Raw genomic sequence first — 18,300 nt, 5'->3', positions numbered from 1 at the left:
TCGGATATTCTACTCGATGTACATACGCGTCTGCACGAATCGACGAGGAGCGGAGCCCTAGAGCGATGTATCTTATAGACGGATCCGTTTGCGAATCGACCTCCGATCGGATGTTCATGCACGAGAGAGTAATACCCCTTTCCTCTCCTCGGGCCCTTACCTCTCTCTTTTATTTCTTGGACGTGAAAACAGTAAAGATGGAGAAACGGATAGCTCGCGCGCGCGGTTACGTTTGTCTAATGAAAGATATCGTACAGTGTGAAAGAGAGAGAATGAGAGGGAGAGAAAGAGAAAGAGAGAATGAGGACGAGTGGTCTCCGCCAAAGAAACAAAAAAGGCAGCTGGCCTGTCGTCACGGCGGAGCTTCCGGTTTTAGAATTTTACTAGGTTCTTAAGATGTGTCCGCCCTGGATGACGCATCACCCGCGCTACGGGGTGGGGTTACTTAAATCTTAAGTCGAGCTATAAGCTTAGGGCTAAGTCGTAATATTTATACATATATAATTAATTAATTTTATATATATATATCTACACGTATATATACATGTTAATTGATTATTTATGTATAATATATCGGAGAATTTATTTAATATACATAAATATTATATAAATATTATACATATATATTATATATTATAATTAATTATTATTATCATTACTATTAATTATTCATTATGTAATCCGAATACCGTATCTTTCGCTGCCGCGCGTGCACACGTTCGTCACGATCGCGCGATATAATTAACGCGCGAAAGGAATGCACGTCGAGCGCGCGTATCGTTTTAAAATTACGAACATAATCTCATTACGAATATAATCTATCTTGGCCGTTCTGCCCCGAGGATTCATTCGACATTCTCGTGCAATATGAAAGGAAATATTTCGTTTTTTTTTTTTTCGTTTCGTATATTCCGATTTTCCGGAATTGCGCACGGCACGATCGTGTGCTGAGGGAACACGCGAAGATATTCGTTATCCATTAAGTTATCATGATGAATCGCGTTACATTGAATAACGATTTAGTCGGTCTTAGCAGTAATTATCGCGTCTTTTGTTAAACGTCAATTACGATATCAAGAATCTCGTATATTACATAACATAGTATCGAATATATTGTATCTTTGTTACGTGTGATCTCGATGAACTTCCGTTTCGTTATATATTTTGTGATATCGCAGATGGATATAAAATTACGTATGTCAAAAAATGAGACACCTTTGGACTGGTAGGGCGCTCAGACGAGACGCCAAGAATCTCTCGAGGAGGCTCTATTGTACGAACGAAGACATCCGTAACGCATATTACACACACACACACACATACGCTCGTTTAGACATGCGATGCATATCTCTTGCCCCAACTAGTCGCACAAGATTTGCTAGAAAGAGCCGCGCAAATCGAGGTGATCAAATACGCCATCGGGGCGTGAACCCGGTCAATGGGTTCGAAATTAAAATCCAATAGTAGGTCATAATGGTGCTGAAGAAATTACACAAGCTAGCGCAGAGTCGAGGAGAAAGAGGACCACGCGTTTCAAACAAGTAGCACTCTACATCACGCATGCAAGAACGTTTATCCTATTATTTGTCAACGTGTGCTCTTGTCGTAATAAGCCATAAGAGGAAGTAGACGTAGGAAGCCGCGCTCTTTATTTATATCCGACAGTGGATCCTCGCCGTCGACAGGCGACAGCGGAACAGAACGGCCGAGAGCGGGTGAGAAAAAAAAAAAAAACAAAAATCTATCGAGAATCGTATTGCAAAAATGACGAAGTGCCGGAAGTTTCTTCGTGGGTATTACATTTTTGCGAGTTACTTATTTTGGATAGAGACGATTCTACGGAGCTAGAATAATCGTGTTTCGTGTAAAGAGAAAAAAAAAAAAGAAAAAAAGACGCGATCGTCGAGATGCGACGCTTCCGCTTCGATCGTTCGCGCTGTCGCGCGTTCATCGCGATCTCGCACGTGACGTCCCGAGGATAATCAGAATCGAGGGCGATTCACTCCTCGTCCCTCGTGTAATATTTCTAGTAATAATCGCCCGCGATCGCGTCGCGGGATTTTATCGTCGTGTTTTCGCTGTTTTTTCTACCTCTTCTCTAGAAATCGAGACGTCGCGCCTAGCGAGCCCCGCGATACTGAATTAGCGTCGACGAGCAGCGCGGAAGGTCACAAGCCTAATCATATCGGGTATCGGAAAAAAAAAAGAGGGAGAAAAAAAGATGAGAGATTTTTCGAGGCGGGGAAGCGTCTCCGAAAGCCGAATGCCGGCACCGTCAGCATTACGGTCTGAAACATAATAAAGGTAATGAAAGAATATTAAATAATAAATGAAATAAGATATATATCTCTCTCTCTTCTCACTACGATATAAAATATACAGTGAATAATAATTCTATCTCTCTTTGCTACCAAGTTGTACTTATTCTTAATTAATTTACTTGTACAAAAGAATGTGTTAAATAATATAATGAAATATATAATATAATATACACACACGATTATAAATAATACATATTATATAATTATAAATATGAATATATATAAATATACATATATACATAAAAAAAAGGAACACTACAATATATACAGGGTGGCTCGGAACTATCGTCGCTCCTTTCACCTACGAATCCCCCCCCCTCCCTCCCCCCGCAACTTTTGCTTCGATGAACATTTTCTCAAACTCCTTTGCGTTCAATCGAATATCCTAATATCATTCTCAGAGTATCAATTTTCCACGAGCTGTCCGTCTTTAGCAAAGAAAGAGCGCGTCTAAATCGACCAAAGGAATTTCTAGATGAGGAGCCCCCCGGATAATTCCGGGTTACCCTGTGTACAGACGTGTATACATATACATTACAATGTTGATTATCTGATATTAACAAATGTCACGTTATGATTACGATAATTATTACTCATTTAATTATGATTAATATTATTGCCATCGTCATTACTGTCGCCGTTGCAATCATCCTACTTACTACCGTTATCACTTACTATCGTTACTATGGCTATCACGAAGAGCGCGATATATCTCAAAATGGAATGGCACGCGGGTCAAATTAATATATAAGCGCGTATATGCGATATGCGTTGATTACTCACAATTCTAATTGTCGCTTGAGCTACGATACGAGGGTGACACGATAATGATGATACAGAATGCGAATTCAAGTCGCTCCCGTCTACCCCTCTGGTTGGTAGAAGCGATCTGTTCTACGAAGAGATATTACGAGAAAAACAAAAATAACCACCCGGAGAATAGATATTAAATACTTCCCTTTTGCATGCATGAACTTTTCACGAACCATCCATTCTTCGAACAACAGTCTTGTGCCTTGTTTAGATATTTCCAATCGTTTTCAATCGACTCACGCTTCGATTCGCACTCTACTATACTCGAGATAAACGCACCTTCGACATTGTTTTTGTTTTTTTACGACGAAAAAATGTTTAATTAATAAATCCAATTCGATCAGTCTGTGTGAATCATCGCATCATCGTCCCGTTTCTTTCGAAGAGAAGGTCTTCCTCGGTTATATTGTAGCGTGACAAGGAAATTTCTCGTGCTTTCTCTGTAATATTGCAGAATTCTCGTAGAGTTGTTGCGATCAAAACGAATTTTTTTTAAATAAATTTTGGGAGCTGTGACTCTATATCACTCAAATCTCTCGGTTCGATTGTTTGTCCTGCATAGAACGACCTGACAGCATGCGATTATTCCATCGGCGCATACGGACACGGAGACATCCCGTTCATTTGGAAATACATCGTCGTGTCGACACCAAATATGCCTGTCACATCCTTCGTAGCATGCAAATACACGCCACAGTATTGCCATATGTATGTAGAACGCGAATTTCGGGTTCATCTTGTACATGTACGCGGGAAAACTAGGTATATATATGCATGTGTATTCGTGTTTTCAATGACAAATTACACTTGGAAATTCATTATGCGATTTCGTGTTCTTTCTTACGTAACAGCAATATGTTACATGTCAAAGTAGATAAGTAGTTTTTGAATTATGACGACTGGAATATTTCTATAGGCCATTTTTCAATTTAATTTTAATTTTAATTAAATTCTTATTCTAATAAGATTTTAAAAAATTCAAACTATTTATAAAAAAGTGAATTTTATTATTATAGCGACTGGAATATTTTCACTTTTGAATTTAATTTTAAATGGATCTTATTCTAATAAGATTTAAACAAATTAAAACTATTTATAAGTGAATTTTATTATTATAGCAATTGGAATATTTTCATTTTTGAATTTAATTTTAAATGGATCTTATTCTAATAAGATTTAAAAAAATTCAAACTATTTATAAAAAAGTGAATTTTATTATTATAGCGATTGGAATATTTTCATTTCTGAATTCAATTTTAAATGGATTTCATTCTAATAAGATTTAGAAAAATTAAAACTATTTATAAAAAGTGAATTTTATTATTATAACGACTAGATTATTTTCATAGGCCATTTTTCAATTAAGTTTTAAATGGATCTTATTCTAGTAAGATTTAAAAAAATTCAAACTATTTATAAAAAAAGTGAATTTTATTATTATAGCGACTGGAATATTTTCATTTTTGAATTTAATTTTAAATGGATTTTATTCTAATAAGAGTTAGAAAAATTAAAACTATTTATAAAAAGTGAATTTTATTATTATAACGACTGGAATATTTTCATAGGCCATTTCTCAATTTAATTTTAAATGAATCTTGTTCTAATAAGACTAAAAAAATTTCAAACTATTTATAAAAAAATGAATTTTATTATTATAGCGACTGGAATATTTTCATAGGCCATTTCAATTTAATTTTAAATGAATCTTGTTCTAATAAGACTAAAAAATTTTCAAACTTTTTATAAAAAAATGAAATTTATTATTATAGCGACTGGAATATTTTCATAGGTCATTTTCCAATTTAATTTTAAATAAATCTTATTCTAATAAGACTAAAAAAATTTCATACTATTTAGAAAAAGTAAATTTTATTTATGAATGAAAATCGATGAAACAGCTGTTTCTTTTTTTTTTTTTTTGGTCAAGAAAACAAATTGGCTTTAAATTCAAAGATGATCGAGGATGAAATTTGACAAAAATATGTCACGATAGAGCTTTGTATATAATATATATACACGTACAAATTCAGAGCCTGTGTTGCCTATGTTGCTCGCGTACAATCTCATTTCTTCACACGCGATACACTTATGCATAAGTAAGTCGTTCGAGCGACGTCTCATTAGTAATAGAATCGCTTAATTTTGCTCGAGAACGTTTTTCAGGAGAGAAGCTTGCGCCTTCGTCCAGCAAGACGCTATTTTTCCTCTTTCCTTCTTTTTTTTTCCCTCCTCCAAGCGAAATAATTAAAGTGCTGTGTGTGATTCTTCGTGGCTACGAAGTTGCGTTCTACACGCGAACTCGCGATGGCGTACTTTCATTATGTATCTATTGTCTCTCTCGCGTTTAGTATAATTAGGTGTGTGATAAGCAAAGACCTTGTCGGATTCGAGCTTGCAACAATATGTACGTATAACTTTCGTTATCTCGCAGAAATGATATCAATCTGAAGATACTCTGTATCGATTGCGTAATTATATTCCGGATGTATAACTAAGAGTTTGCGATCATTTTCCATGATGTAAGCGCAAAGCGGGATGATTTGTATCGTGTAATTTGCATTTTTCTATTATCCCGATATATCTTAACACACGCCTGAACATGACGTTGTCTCGTGCTCCCTCGCACACACCCTCTCTCCTTTCCCCCCCCCCGCCCCCCCGAGATCATTTCTTCCCTTTTCCTCCTCTCATCAGCGAGAAGAGAGGAGGGAACTTTCGGGGACTCCTCTCGAGTCGCATCGAACGCAACTGAAAAAAAATCGAGTTTCACCGAGAAACAATTTTATGTACCTGTTACGACTGATTATTATCGTGTACTAATCGCTATAAGGCAGTGAGAGAGAATACGTGTACATGTATGTGTACATACACATGTCCGTTGTGCGTATGTATATATATATTTATATAGTATATTATATCGTACTGTTACGATTGTTTTGTAACTATCGTTAAATGTCATTGGCTGCTTGTTACTGACGATGCTTGCGATCTGCGTCTAGCTGAAGCACATGTACATATCGAGTTTTAATGGGCGTGTGAAGAGCGTATGAAGGGGTCAGTTGCACCACGCGAGTTGGCTACCCCCGGATTAGATTCGATCTCTAATAGATCTCTAGATCCCCCTCTTTCTCTCTAAAAGTGAATCAGTGTATTATCACTGAAAAACAGTAAATAGTCACTGATTGCAGCAGTTATAAGTACAGCACTGTAAATCAGTGATATTTTATTGAAACAATCAGTTAATAATTTTGATTGTTTCAATCAATAATATTTCTCAATATCAGTAATATTTCTTTCGTTATTGTCAGTAATATTTAACTAGAATTCATCTCTCTATCTATTTCATATAAAATTAAAAATTTTATTTATATTTACTAAATATTTATTATATTAAAAATTTTATTTTATTTATATTACATGCATATTGAACTTGTTATTTTAAATAGATAACGAACGAATAATTTTCATTAAGTCGCCAGATATTTATTTGTTCGACTTATAAAGATCGATTTAATATCTGAAGCCTCTCTATGAGATTGTATCAGAAATTAAATCGAAGTAATACTTCTAATTTTAAATGTCGCTCTTTGCAAACTTTATATAATTCTTGAAACTAAAATTAAATACGAGAGAGATAGCGATTGTAAATGAACGAACTAGCGATTACTGATTTTAAAGTAAAATTTACTGATTTTACAGTGAATTTTATTTTAACCGACCATAATCAGTGAGATATAAGATAAAATAACAAAAAAATAAGCGTTTTCACGAAGATCAGTAAAATACTCACTGATTCTCAGTGAAATCTTATTTTACTGTTTAAATTAGTGATACTTTCACTGATTCACTTTTAGAGAGTTCGTTGCTACGATTAAATATAAATGTACGCCGAAGAGAATTAATTTTTTTTTTCATCGGACCGGTGATGAGATACCCCGATCCTTGCCAGATCGAGCGAGCAATAAGTACGTAAACGCGTAATTGACAAATTCCCCATCGCATTTCCCACTTCGCTAACCGACATTGGTACATCGTACGTCGTGGGCCCAATTGTTCGAGGCGTGCACCATGTCCTGCATATCACTCGCATCACGATTGTTTTTGCAAATGATGCGCGAAAGAGACAGAGACACCTCCCCAATCGCTCTCTTTGACGAACGACTGACCACCGTGTCCCAGGAAATGAACGAAAGGATCGGTCTTGTAGGTGCATTAACGTCCTGGTAGCCGTATTCCCATCGGGAGACCCCTTGTTTCGCGATTATTCCCACATTGTTTGGCTACAAACGCTTCGATCGAGTCGAATATAGGACACCTTCCGCGAATGCTCGTTCATTTCTCACACACACACCCACACATTTCACGATATATATTTTCTCGCGGCGAAGTCTGCAAGCGTGCACACACACACACGGCGTGGCCACATTTCCCTATTTAATAATTGTACCTGTATAGTGTGTCGTTTAATTAGATCTATTTTCTACGCTCTGCCAGCATCTCGTGTGTGTTTGGCGTTTTACATGATAAAATAATTCCAGAATTGCGCGACACGTGCCGGCCAGGATATTGACGGGCCGCAAGGAGAGAAAATATACATTAGGGATTGCGATTTTAACTACTTTTCCAAAGAAAAAGAAAAAAAAAAGATTTGTAGTCTTAGACTCCGTTTCTCTCGTTCCTTTCGCGCGAACGACGCCCGGTGGATGTGACGTGTCCTCGTGAGAACAAAAGGAATAATAACGGAAGGATCTCTTGAGAAAGTAATTCGATTTTTGTCGTAGAAAGTCGACAAATGATAACTGATAATTGATCATTAAAACGGCTCTTAGAGAGAAGCATTCATCTCCGAAAGAATTATTTCCACCGAAGAAGGTGATCGGAGTAAAAATGCTTCTTTATAAAAACTCGGCCCTTTTTTTAATAATTATTAGTAATTAATAATTTGCTAAATTTCTTCCTGCGCATTATCGTATGTGTGTTTTAATAAAAGTTCCTCGGTAAGTAATCAAAATTGAGTGACATCCTCTCACAGAATAGATCAGGAGTCATCCGTTCGATGAGGGATTGACCAAAGTTTGACCTAACGCGTCTCTTCTTCCCATCATTCTTTAGATTTTATTCGAAAAAAAATGACATCTAAATCTCTAAAGAGGAAATTTCGATACTTTGGTCTCTTAAAACTGCGCGGAAAAAGATATCCCTAATTTTGCGCCCGCGATATCTTTATTCACATCAATAAAAAGGGACGAAGGAAAAAAGAGAAAAGGAACTGGGGAGATGCGTTATCCTTGGAGCACATCCATCGGGCGAAATCGGCACCCATGCGAGAGCCATATAATCGGGCTTATTACTCTGATATATTCGCGGCATTCAAGAAGAATGGCATTCAACGATAAAGAAAAGAACTGTACATATATATACGTGCGTTTACTATTATCTACTTATTATTACGAGACTTACTCCTAAGAGATCTTTGGCTAAAATACTTTATAGAAGTGAGACTCTCTCTCTGATCGCGAGGAGAAACGACAAAAAAAAACGAGCAGAGATCGCATACACATTGTTTAGCGCCATTGTGACTCTATCCCCTTCTTAAGAAAATAAGAGCATACATATATACATATATACATATATATACATATATATATATATATATATGTATATATATTATATTTGTTTATATATACATATACATGACACGTATATAGACGCATCGGTACTATTATTATTATTATCATTATTATGGTTACACGATTCTTATCATTATTAATATCGTCTTCACTATTATAATTATCATTGTCGAGAGGATACCCGATGAGTAATTATTATATAAATAAATAAAAGAGAAAAAAACTTACTTATACATAATTATAAATACGTCATGAGAGACGATATATTCATAACGATTAATTATTACGGTAACGCATAATGACATTATTATTACTATTATAAATAACACCCTATTCCCATCTGTTGTGAATGTTTACGTTGTTTTATGATATTTAGAATATTCTAAAAATAAAGTCTATAATTTCCACGAAAGCTCTCGTATGATGTGTTGCTTCTCCCATCTTTGGACACTTATCATTCTTGACAGAAGTGTTGTGAAAAATTAAAATATAATTAAGATTGTGTAAATGTTTGCCTTTATGGGGAATAATATTATTAGGGGAAACTTTTGTCCTGGAGAAACATGTCTGTGTTTAATTATTTATTAGAAATATTAGAATTTTATTAGGAATTATTAGAAATAAATCGCGAGATTTTTGGTTTCTCAAAGATTAAATGTGCAGAATAGTTTTTAATGTACAGAAAATATTGTAAGAATTTGGGATGAGAAAGTTATATACTTAAAAACATATGTATATATTATATATATATATATATATTTAAACACAACACATTAAAATTTTATATTCAATATGATTTTTTATTTTTACTTAAAATAAATATAACATTTGAAATTTTTCTAAAGTTACAATAAAAGTTACTTGAAGACAATTTTTCTTTTTTTTAGACATATTTTAAATATATAAATATATGTTATTAAAATATATACAATAATAAATATATTAGTTTCACATATTTTTAATATTTGAGAGTATAGATATATATCTCACTTAACTTTGATTAATTTTGATTAATTTTGTTAATTTTGTTATTGTTGTAATTTTCTAGATAAATTATCTTATCAGAGTCTCTCATCTTTAATAAATTATACTTATATATAAATTTTTTATTAAAAATGAGATGAGGCAATTTATGAAAGAACGAGCGAAATTAATCAAAGTTAAATATCTGCAATCTGAAGAATTACGAAAAACATATGAAAATAATATATTTACTATCTATACGTATATGACATATGCATTATGTATGCAAAAACAAGCTTATACAAGGTATCCCAAAACTCATAATCAATCTTTCAAAGATAGATTCCTGGGATCATTTTTTGGAGACGATTTTTCCTCAGCAAAAATGTCGATGAAGGCCATCATTTTTTGCATGTTCTCGATTTTTGTCATCATATATCTTTGCAATTAAGCCTTAAATTAAAACTCAACTAAAGTAAACTTTATTTAAAATTAATCGAAGAATGTGGTTTTGTTAATATTTTATTTCTACAAAGCTTAGTTTACGAAAAACCCCTTATTTCCAATCACTTATAATTCGAAAATTATTAGTGCCTCGACATTTTCGTTGAGGAAAAATCGTCTTCAGATGATCCCAGGAATCTGTCTTTGAAAAATTGATTATAAGTTTTGGGACACCCTGTATAATTTTGATTATACATATAAATTAAAATATATTATTATTATTATTTACATTATTCATTTAAAAATCAAATTACTCAAATAAAGCACGAGTAAGGTTTTCGACAAGCACAGAATTTTTTCTCAAAAAATACATCCTGTTATAAATCTTCATTTTAAAAAAATATTCTTTTTATATTATTAATATCTTTTTATAAATAATAAATAAATTTTTTTTTCATTCAACGCATCATTTGTAAGCCATGAAAAATGAATCAAATCACGATGCATGTATGAAGGATTCGAATAAAGCACAGTAGTAAGGTTTTCGACAAGCACAGAATTTTTTCTCAAAAAAATACATCCTTATAAATCTTCATTTAAAAAAATATTCTGTTTTTATTATTAATATTTTTTATTAATAATATTTTTTTTCATTCGACGCATCATTTGTAAGCCATGAAAAATGAATCAAATCACGATGCGTGTATAAAGGATTCAAATAAAGCACGAGTAAGATTTTCGACAAGCACAGAATTTTTTCTCAAAAAATACATCCTATATAAATCTTCATTTAAAAAAAATATTCTTTTTCTATTATTAAATTTTATTATTAATAATATTTTTTTTTCATTCGACGCATTGTTTGTAAGCAATGAAAAATGAATCAAATCACGATGCGTGTATAAAGGGTGGACGGTCGATCGGCCGAGGAATTTATTAAAGTTCACCGACGAGATCTTTCCCCCCGTCTGGCGCGCAAGGTTGCGGGGCTCGCGGGGCAATCACGATAAACTCGAGCGCGAGCGCGATCGCGCGCGAGCCCATCGAGTTAACGTTCCATTGCATCTCGCGAGGCGGTGGACGCGCGGTTGCTCCACGTCGAGAAGGCTTGACGCGACGCCGAAAGTCACCTCGCGGCCGTTCCCGTCGACGACGATACAATAAATATGTAAAGAGAACGCGCTCTTCGGGTCGTGCGCGTTGACGTGAATCAGCGTCCGAGGAAGACGCGTCGTGTATTTTGACGTTTACTTTCCCCATCTCGATTTGTAACCTGCGCTTCTGGGGAAGCGAATGAGGTAGGAGGTGTCGAGGAGGAAAACTAGAAGGACAAAGGAAAAGCCGCCGTATGCGAAAATGTCATTCGAGGGCAAGTACAACGCCAAGAGTCCGGGTGAGTCCACGTATCGATGATATGCTAATCGCGCCGGTGTCCTTTATTGTTTTTGCTCTCGCGTAATTTTCATACATTTCCATAAAGCTGTTGCATATTCGTAATCCGATCATTAATTGCTAATATCCGAGACTAAATGTTTTGCACATTGACGTTAGACACCTCATGCATATGCTAATGGACATTATGTGGTATGAATAGCGCAAATGATATCTGAAGTATCATAAAAGTCTTGTATTGTACATTTCAGCGGTGAAAAGATTAATGAGGGAGGCTCAAGAGTTGCACGAAGCCACCGAAGAGTATTATGCATCTCCTCTCGAGGACAACTTATTCGAATGGCACTTTACGGTGCAAGGACCACCTTCTACGGATTTTGAGGGTGGGGTGTATCATGGAAGGATCTTACTGCCACCAGAGTATCCTATGAAACCACCGAATATCATTTTGTTGACAGTAAGTAGATGTATCCAGGTACTAGATGCGATATATAAATTGTGCAGTATCGTGACAGCGCTACGTGTACTTTTGATTTAGCCAAACGGGCGTTTTGAAACGAACAAGAAAATATGTCTGAGTATTTCTGGCCATCATCCTGAGACGTGGCAACCATCGTGGAGTATTAGAACAGCACTGTTGGCTCTGATAGCTTTCATGCCTACTCCAGGAAGCGGCACCATTGGCGCATTAGATTACAGTACTGAGGAACGGCAAAAGCTTGCCAAAAAGTATTGATATAACTCGTGATTAAATATAACATCGCAAACAGTCATATTCTTATCTAATTGATTGATTCCAGATCACTGAACTGGCAATGTGATACGTGTGGAAAGGTTGTGAATTTATTGTCCAAGAACTCAGTTAAAAAACCTATTACTGAGGAAGAGCAAACCATGCTGAATACAATTGCCCTAAAGGTAAATTATATTATTTTAAATATGAAAGTGATTTTTGCATTATTTATAATTATTGTGTAATTAAAAAAATCGTTCAAAATTCTCTATCTCATTTTAAAGCAAAAACTTATATGGAGATATTTTTAAAAAATATTGTAGGCCGATGATTCACCTACATCAGAAGTATCTTTCGCGGATAGTACGGCAAATTTACCCGAGAGCGAAGTACGACAACGTAACGTGGAAACGATTTGGACGGAAAATGCAGATCGTCAACAACCTGATATTATTCTAAATCGTGTAGAGACAATGTCCTCTTCGAACGATTTATTTTGGAGTATTCTTATCGCCTCATTAGTATCCGCAATTATTCTGTTAATCTTACGACGATTATTTCTCGTTTAACTCATTCTTTTTTGAAGGACAAAAATATGTCTTGAAAATAAAATAAATTTTATACATGTTTTATGGATATCCTTATAAGACAGAAAACCAATCAGATTCGTATATAATACAAACTGTCTGAATTTCATAAAAACATATATAACACAGAACGAAAGTATGCATTAATATATATTAATACATATCTATATTTTTCGTTCTTTTAGAATCTGCACTTATATTCTATAAATTCTTTCAGTCAATATTATTAATTTAGTATATTTACTACTAGTCGCTTTTGTTAATTATAGTATTGAAAAATAAATCACATGAATACAACACACTAATTCGAAATTTTAATAATATAAATTTAAATTAGTTGTCACTGATAATATACTTCTTGTTAACTTTAATCATTTAATAATTATTATCTTGGAATCTTTCTGTGCTGCCTACATAGACAAATATATTCGTATTTATAATTAAAATCAGTATATTTTATTATTTTCCATCAGTAAATTATATTGTGCAATATCGCCTAATATAATAATATTTTGTAATAAACATTTAAGCTATACAGAGATACGTGTAATTCTATAGCTTTCGTACACTTTTCATATGTGTATAGCCACACTGTAATAAAATTTAATGTGTAATATAATCTGTTAGAGAAAGAAAATTTAGAGCAGGGTATTGTCTAAATTGATTTTTTGTATGTACATAGAAATATAATAAAGTAACTATTTATTAAAGCATATATAAACATATTACTTTTTAACATTCATTACAGTCCATGTATAATAATATTTCTCAATTCCACATCCGCTTTTACATTTATTTAATTATAACACCTTTTTATTACTTTGAATTGATGATATGACAATTTTTCGAAAATATTCATTCCTAGCACCCAAATAATTGGAAAAGAAAAAAATTAAATCTATTAAATTTATTTAAAAAATGTCTATTAAAACATTAAATCTATGTGAGTCACATTTAGGTCGTGTATATATGTTGCAAAAATAGAAAAAAAAAAGTTGTATATAGATGCATTACAATTATACTAAAAGAAATATATAAAGATAACAGAATCATAAGCTATAAAACTTTACAATTTCTTTATTATTTATATTAAGGCATTCTATATTTATCGTTTAATTGTATCAGATAGTTCTACATTATGTGCTCTCCATTACAATAAAATATAATTCTTTTTTGTACATTTTTTGTTTATTTTTTTAATTATTTGATCTGTTGAAGTGTATGTATTTTAAATTATATATATCTTTTAAGGTATTAAATTCAATATCAGCATCTTTAAAATTCAGTATTTTAAAATTCACTACCATTTTACAATAACTTGAAAACCACATGTAAAAAATATGTTAAAAGAGTATACATATATTTGCATGTAATTTAAGCACAATTTATTATTTGCATATATATTATCTCGTATTGAAATAAATTATTTCGAGTGCATATATATTAAAAGAATTTAAAGAATATTGTGGCACATTTTATTTGTAAATAATTTATTGTCATATGGAAGCTGTGTGTAAGGTAATAGCGAAAGTAAAAATGTTAATGTTTCTTAAGTTCATTGCAAAAATTTAATTTCAGCATATAATTAAGCAAGCAAATATTTTGCCTAAAATGTAAAACAAGACTTAAAATTTAAAACAAGAAATATATCTTTTATTTTATGTATACAATATCATACATATGCATATACTGCGAGAAGGTGTCCTTGATTTGATAGCTTGACATTATTCCTCTTTTCCATGTTAGAGATTATTATAAGACACGCTATGCACAACGTAGATATCCTCATCAAATTTTTGTGCTCAATATATATTTTAAGTCGTACAAAAAATACACATCTTTGAAACAATATAAACACAGTTATATTGTTTCAAGAATCGTAATATCGAAATAATATCTCTTTGTATCTCTCGAAAGTATAGGGCATCTATTTTAATTTTATAATGAATTTTCATAATACAAAAATACAAACAATTCCGTTGATTATAATTAAATCGTTTATCAGCTAGTATTAGTGTTAGTCCAGTCGCCTGTTTCTTTTAGAGCTCTATCTGTTAATCTTTCTATCTCAGTTAAAAGTTGTTCAGTTTCCATATCGACACATACCATATCTGATTCTACTGGATCCCATTCTAAACTGTTTGGGCTTGAAACTCTGGACCAAGGAGATGATGTCAAGCTAGATGGTTGACTATTGTTAATTGATGTTTGTGTTAAAGAATTCTCTGTATTTTCTTTTCCATTGTTCAGAATTGGTAAAGGCATTCCTGCAAGTACAATTTATTTGTATATTATGCAAATATATTTAGAAAAATGATGTAATGATACAAGTTACCTTCGTGTTCCCACTCAAGATCGAGCGATGATCCTGGAGTAGAAGAAACATAAGTTTGTTGTTTCATTAATGTTCTTGCATCGAGAACTTGAAGCGGTGTATCCAGTCCAGAGCTAAATATAATTCTTTAGATTTTATAAAATTTAATTTCATAAACTAGCAAAATTAAAGAAAAATATAGTCTACCTTGTAGAAACATCATTTCTAGAACTCAATCTGGCATATTTATTACCACCTCGTGACCATCCTCCATCTTCCAATAATTCTAAGGTCACTGGAACCCCGTGCTTTTTCTATAATTCAAATCTTATTGCATAAATTAAAATATTTATTGTAAAGTAAAAGTAATAAATATGTTTCTCAAATTATTCTAGGTATTCTAGAAAAAGATATAAAATTCTGAAAACTTATAAAATTGATATTGATTTGTTGACTCTTATCATAATAATGTGCAATATTGCCAGTTCATGTAACTCTGAGAAATAGCCCTTATATATATCTTTATTTTTACATACTAGGTGAAATACATAAAATATATGCCTTTACCTTGAATCTTTTTAAAGAAAGAAATGATAACAGACTATATCCAGGAAGCATGAATAAATGTAACATTAATACCAATTTTAATATCAATTTTTAATTAGAATTAAAAGTTAAAAGATTCGATTCTTATACCTTTTTGATCTTTTAGTTTGGTCTTCATGTTCTTCAGCGTCCATGAACTAAGCATAAACGATAACATCAAAATTATTCATGCCGATAAAAGTATAGTTTGTGAAAGAAAATTTCAATATGTACCTCAGCTTGTTCTTCTTCTGGAAAAGGCATTCTGGTATGCCTTCGATAGAATCTGTAACGCACAACAAAGCGCAAGGAAATAATACAAGAACAAGATACATTGGGGTTTAACAAATATACCCTTTATAATATCTACGATAAATCACTAGAAAAGATTTAATGATTAGAACAAGAGACTCGATATACATTTGGGCTAACTTTTCATTCATCTATAGCAGTATCAATCCAATTATGAGGTCATGCAACTATAGTACTGACAATGAGTCATCAAGGCGTTGTCCCTTAAGCGTATTTAAAAATCAAAATGTAAAAATCCTTTCTCCAGTTCAATAAAATAATTATTATTATTTTTTTTCCTTGCCATCATCACGAGTATTTTCTGTTAATAGCGTTTCTGTCAGAGGAGTGCAATCCAGTTTCTAACCTGTACGGCACGGAATCTGTAATTCTCGTTAAGCAGTGGCCGAGACAGGCCCCCATGACCTGTCAAGCCACGGCGCCGCGCCGTCATCTAACCGATATGAGTGTTCGGATGCCAGCGTTTAATTCCACGTGACGACGGAAATGACAGTTGCGTTCTCTCAGCTGGCCCTTCAGCTACACATCCGATGCTGATATCTCGATGGGACTGGAGGACTGCGCGTCGCCGAATCGCGTTCGTCTCTCGTACACACTCGCCTATTGTATACGCGCTTTTTCAAATTACGCGTGTAATAAGCGTGTGCTCCGTCTTACGTGGCTCTACCGCGGCCTCGCCGCGAATCATCAGCTGATACCTGGCCTTATCCGTTACGCCGCGATCATCACCGGGCACTTACACCGCGCCGCGTTATTTGTATCCGCGATAACGTGCATCTCGCAATGCGGAAAGATATACTATTAAATTATAGTTATTATATCTGATTAAATTACTAAATATTAAATTATAGTTGTTATATATATTTAAATATGTATGATAAAAGTAAAAGGATATTTATTGAGATATTTAATGAGGATATTTAATGATGATTGTTTAACTTATAGTCTTTTTATTAAATTATTTTAATAGTGCTATTATGTTAAAAGTATAAAAATAATTAATCGAGAAAATTCAATTGATTTTTAAATATCTTTTATATATTAATATTTTTGTATTCGCGATAACGTGCATCTCGCAATGCGGAAAGATATACTATTAAATTATAGTTATTATATCTGATTAAATTACTAAATATTAAATTATAGTTGTTATATATAATTAAATATGTATGATAAAAGTAAAAGGATATTTATTGAGATATTTAATGAGGATATTTAATGATGATTGTTTAACTTATAGTCTTTTTATTAAATTATTTTAATAGTGCTATTATGTTAAAAGTATAAAAATAATTAATCGAGAAAATTCAATTGATTTTTAAATATCTTTTATATATTAATATTTTTGTATTCGCGATAACGTGCATCTCGCAATGCGGAAAGATATACTATTAAATTATAGTTATTATATCTGATTAAATTACTAAATATTAAATTATAGTTGTTATATATAATTAAATATGTATGATAAAAGTAAAAAGATATTTATTGAGATATTTAATGAGGATATTTATTAGGATATTTAATGATGGTTGTTCAACTTATAATCTTCTATAATATATTAAATATTTTTTTATTAAATTATTGTTTTAATAGTTTTAATAGTATAAAAATAATTAATATTCAAGAAAATTCAATTGATTTTTAAATATCTTTTATATATTAATATTTTTGTATCCACGATAACGTGCATCTCGCAATGCGGAAAGATATACTATTAAATTATAGTTATTATATCTGATTAAATTACTAAATATTAAATTATAGTTGTTATATATAATTAAATATGTATGATAAAAGTAAAAGATATTTATTGAGATATTTAATGAGGATATTTATTAGGATATTTAATGATGGTTGTTCAACTTATAATCTTCTATAATATATTAAATATTTTTTTATTAAATTATTGTTTTAATAGTTTTAATAGTTTTAATAGTATAAAAATAATTAATATTCAAGAAAATTCAATTGATTTTTAAATATCTTTTATATATTAATATTTTTGTATCCACGATAACGTGCATCTCGCAATGCGGAAAGATATACTATTAAATTATAGTTATTATATCTGATTAAATTACTAAATATTAAATTATAGTTGTTATATATAATTAAATATGTATGATAAAAGTAAAAGGATATTTATTGAGATATTTAATAAGGATATTTATTAGGATATTTAATGATGATTGTTTAACTT

The 18,300-nt window shown here is 32.2% G+C and overlaps 2 protein-coding genes across 3 annotated transcripts; one reads left to right on the top strand and one right to left on the bottom strand.

Annotated features, from left to right (window-relative positions):
* Window positions 1-11,477: 11,477 nt before the first annotated feature.
* LOC105248806 (ubiquitin-conjugating enzyme E2 J1) lies at window positions 11,478-13,036 on the top strand. The gene is made up of 5 exons (XM_011253804.3): window positions 11,478-11,567; window positions 11,818-12,023; window positions 12,105-12,295; window positions 12,367-12,484; window positions 12,623-13,036. The coding sequence occupies exons 1-5, from the start codon at window positions 11,531-11,533 to the stop codon at window positions 12,866-12,868; spliced, it is 798 nt and encodes a 265-aa protein (XP_011252106.1). The 5' UTR covers window positions 11,478-11,530; the 3' UTR covers window positions 12,869-13,036.
* Window positions 13,037-14,358: 1,322 nt separating this feature from the next.
* On the bottom strand, window positions 14,359-16,813 carry LOC105248805. Of its 2 annotated transcripts, none has more exons than XM_011253802.3 (7): window positions 16,444-16,813; window positions 16,020-16,071; window positions 15,897-15,943; window positions 15,768-15,801; window positions 15,408-15,514; window positions 15,222-15,346; window positions 14,359-15,153 (listed from the first exon to the last, which is right to left on the bottom strand). In XM_011253802.3, exons 1-7 carry the CDS (start codon window positions 16,497-16,499, stop codon window positions 14,888-14,890), a joined length of 687 nt encoding a protein of 228 aa, XP_011252104.1. In that variant the 5' UTR covers window positions 16,500-16,813; the 3' UTR covers window positions 14,359-14,887. The 2 variants fall into 2 exon arrangements, with proteins under 2 accessions (XP_011252104.1, XP_011252105.1); XM_011253803.3 differs by having other exon boundaries at window positions 15,222-15,334; window positions 16,444-16,809.
* Between the last annotated feature and the right edge of the window lie 1,487 nt (window positions 16,814-18,300).

Source organism: Camponotus floridanus, unplaced genomic scaffold, assembly GCF_003227725.1.
Source record: "Camponotus floridanus strain SB8 unplaced genomic scaffold, Cflo_v7.5 scaffold219, whole genome shotgun sequence".
NCBI lineage: Eukaryota > Metazoa > Arthropoda > Insecta > Hymenoptera > Formicidae > Camponotus > Camponotus floridanus.
This window is presented reverse-complemented; position numbering and strand designations above follow the sequence as displayed.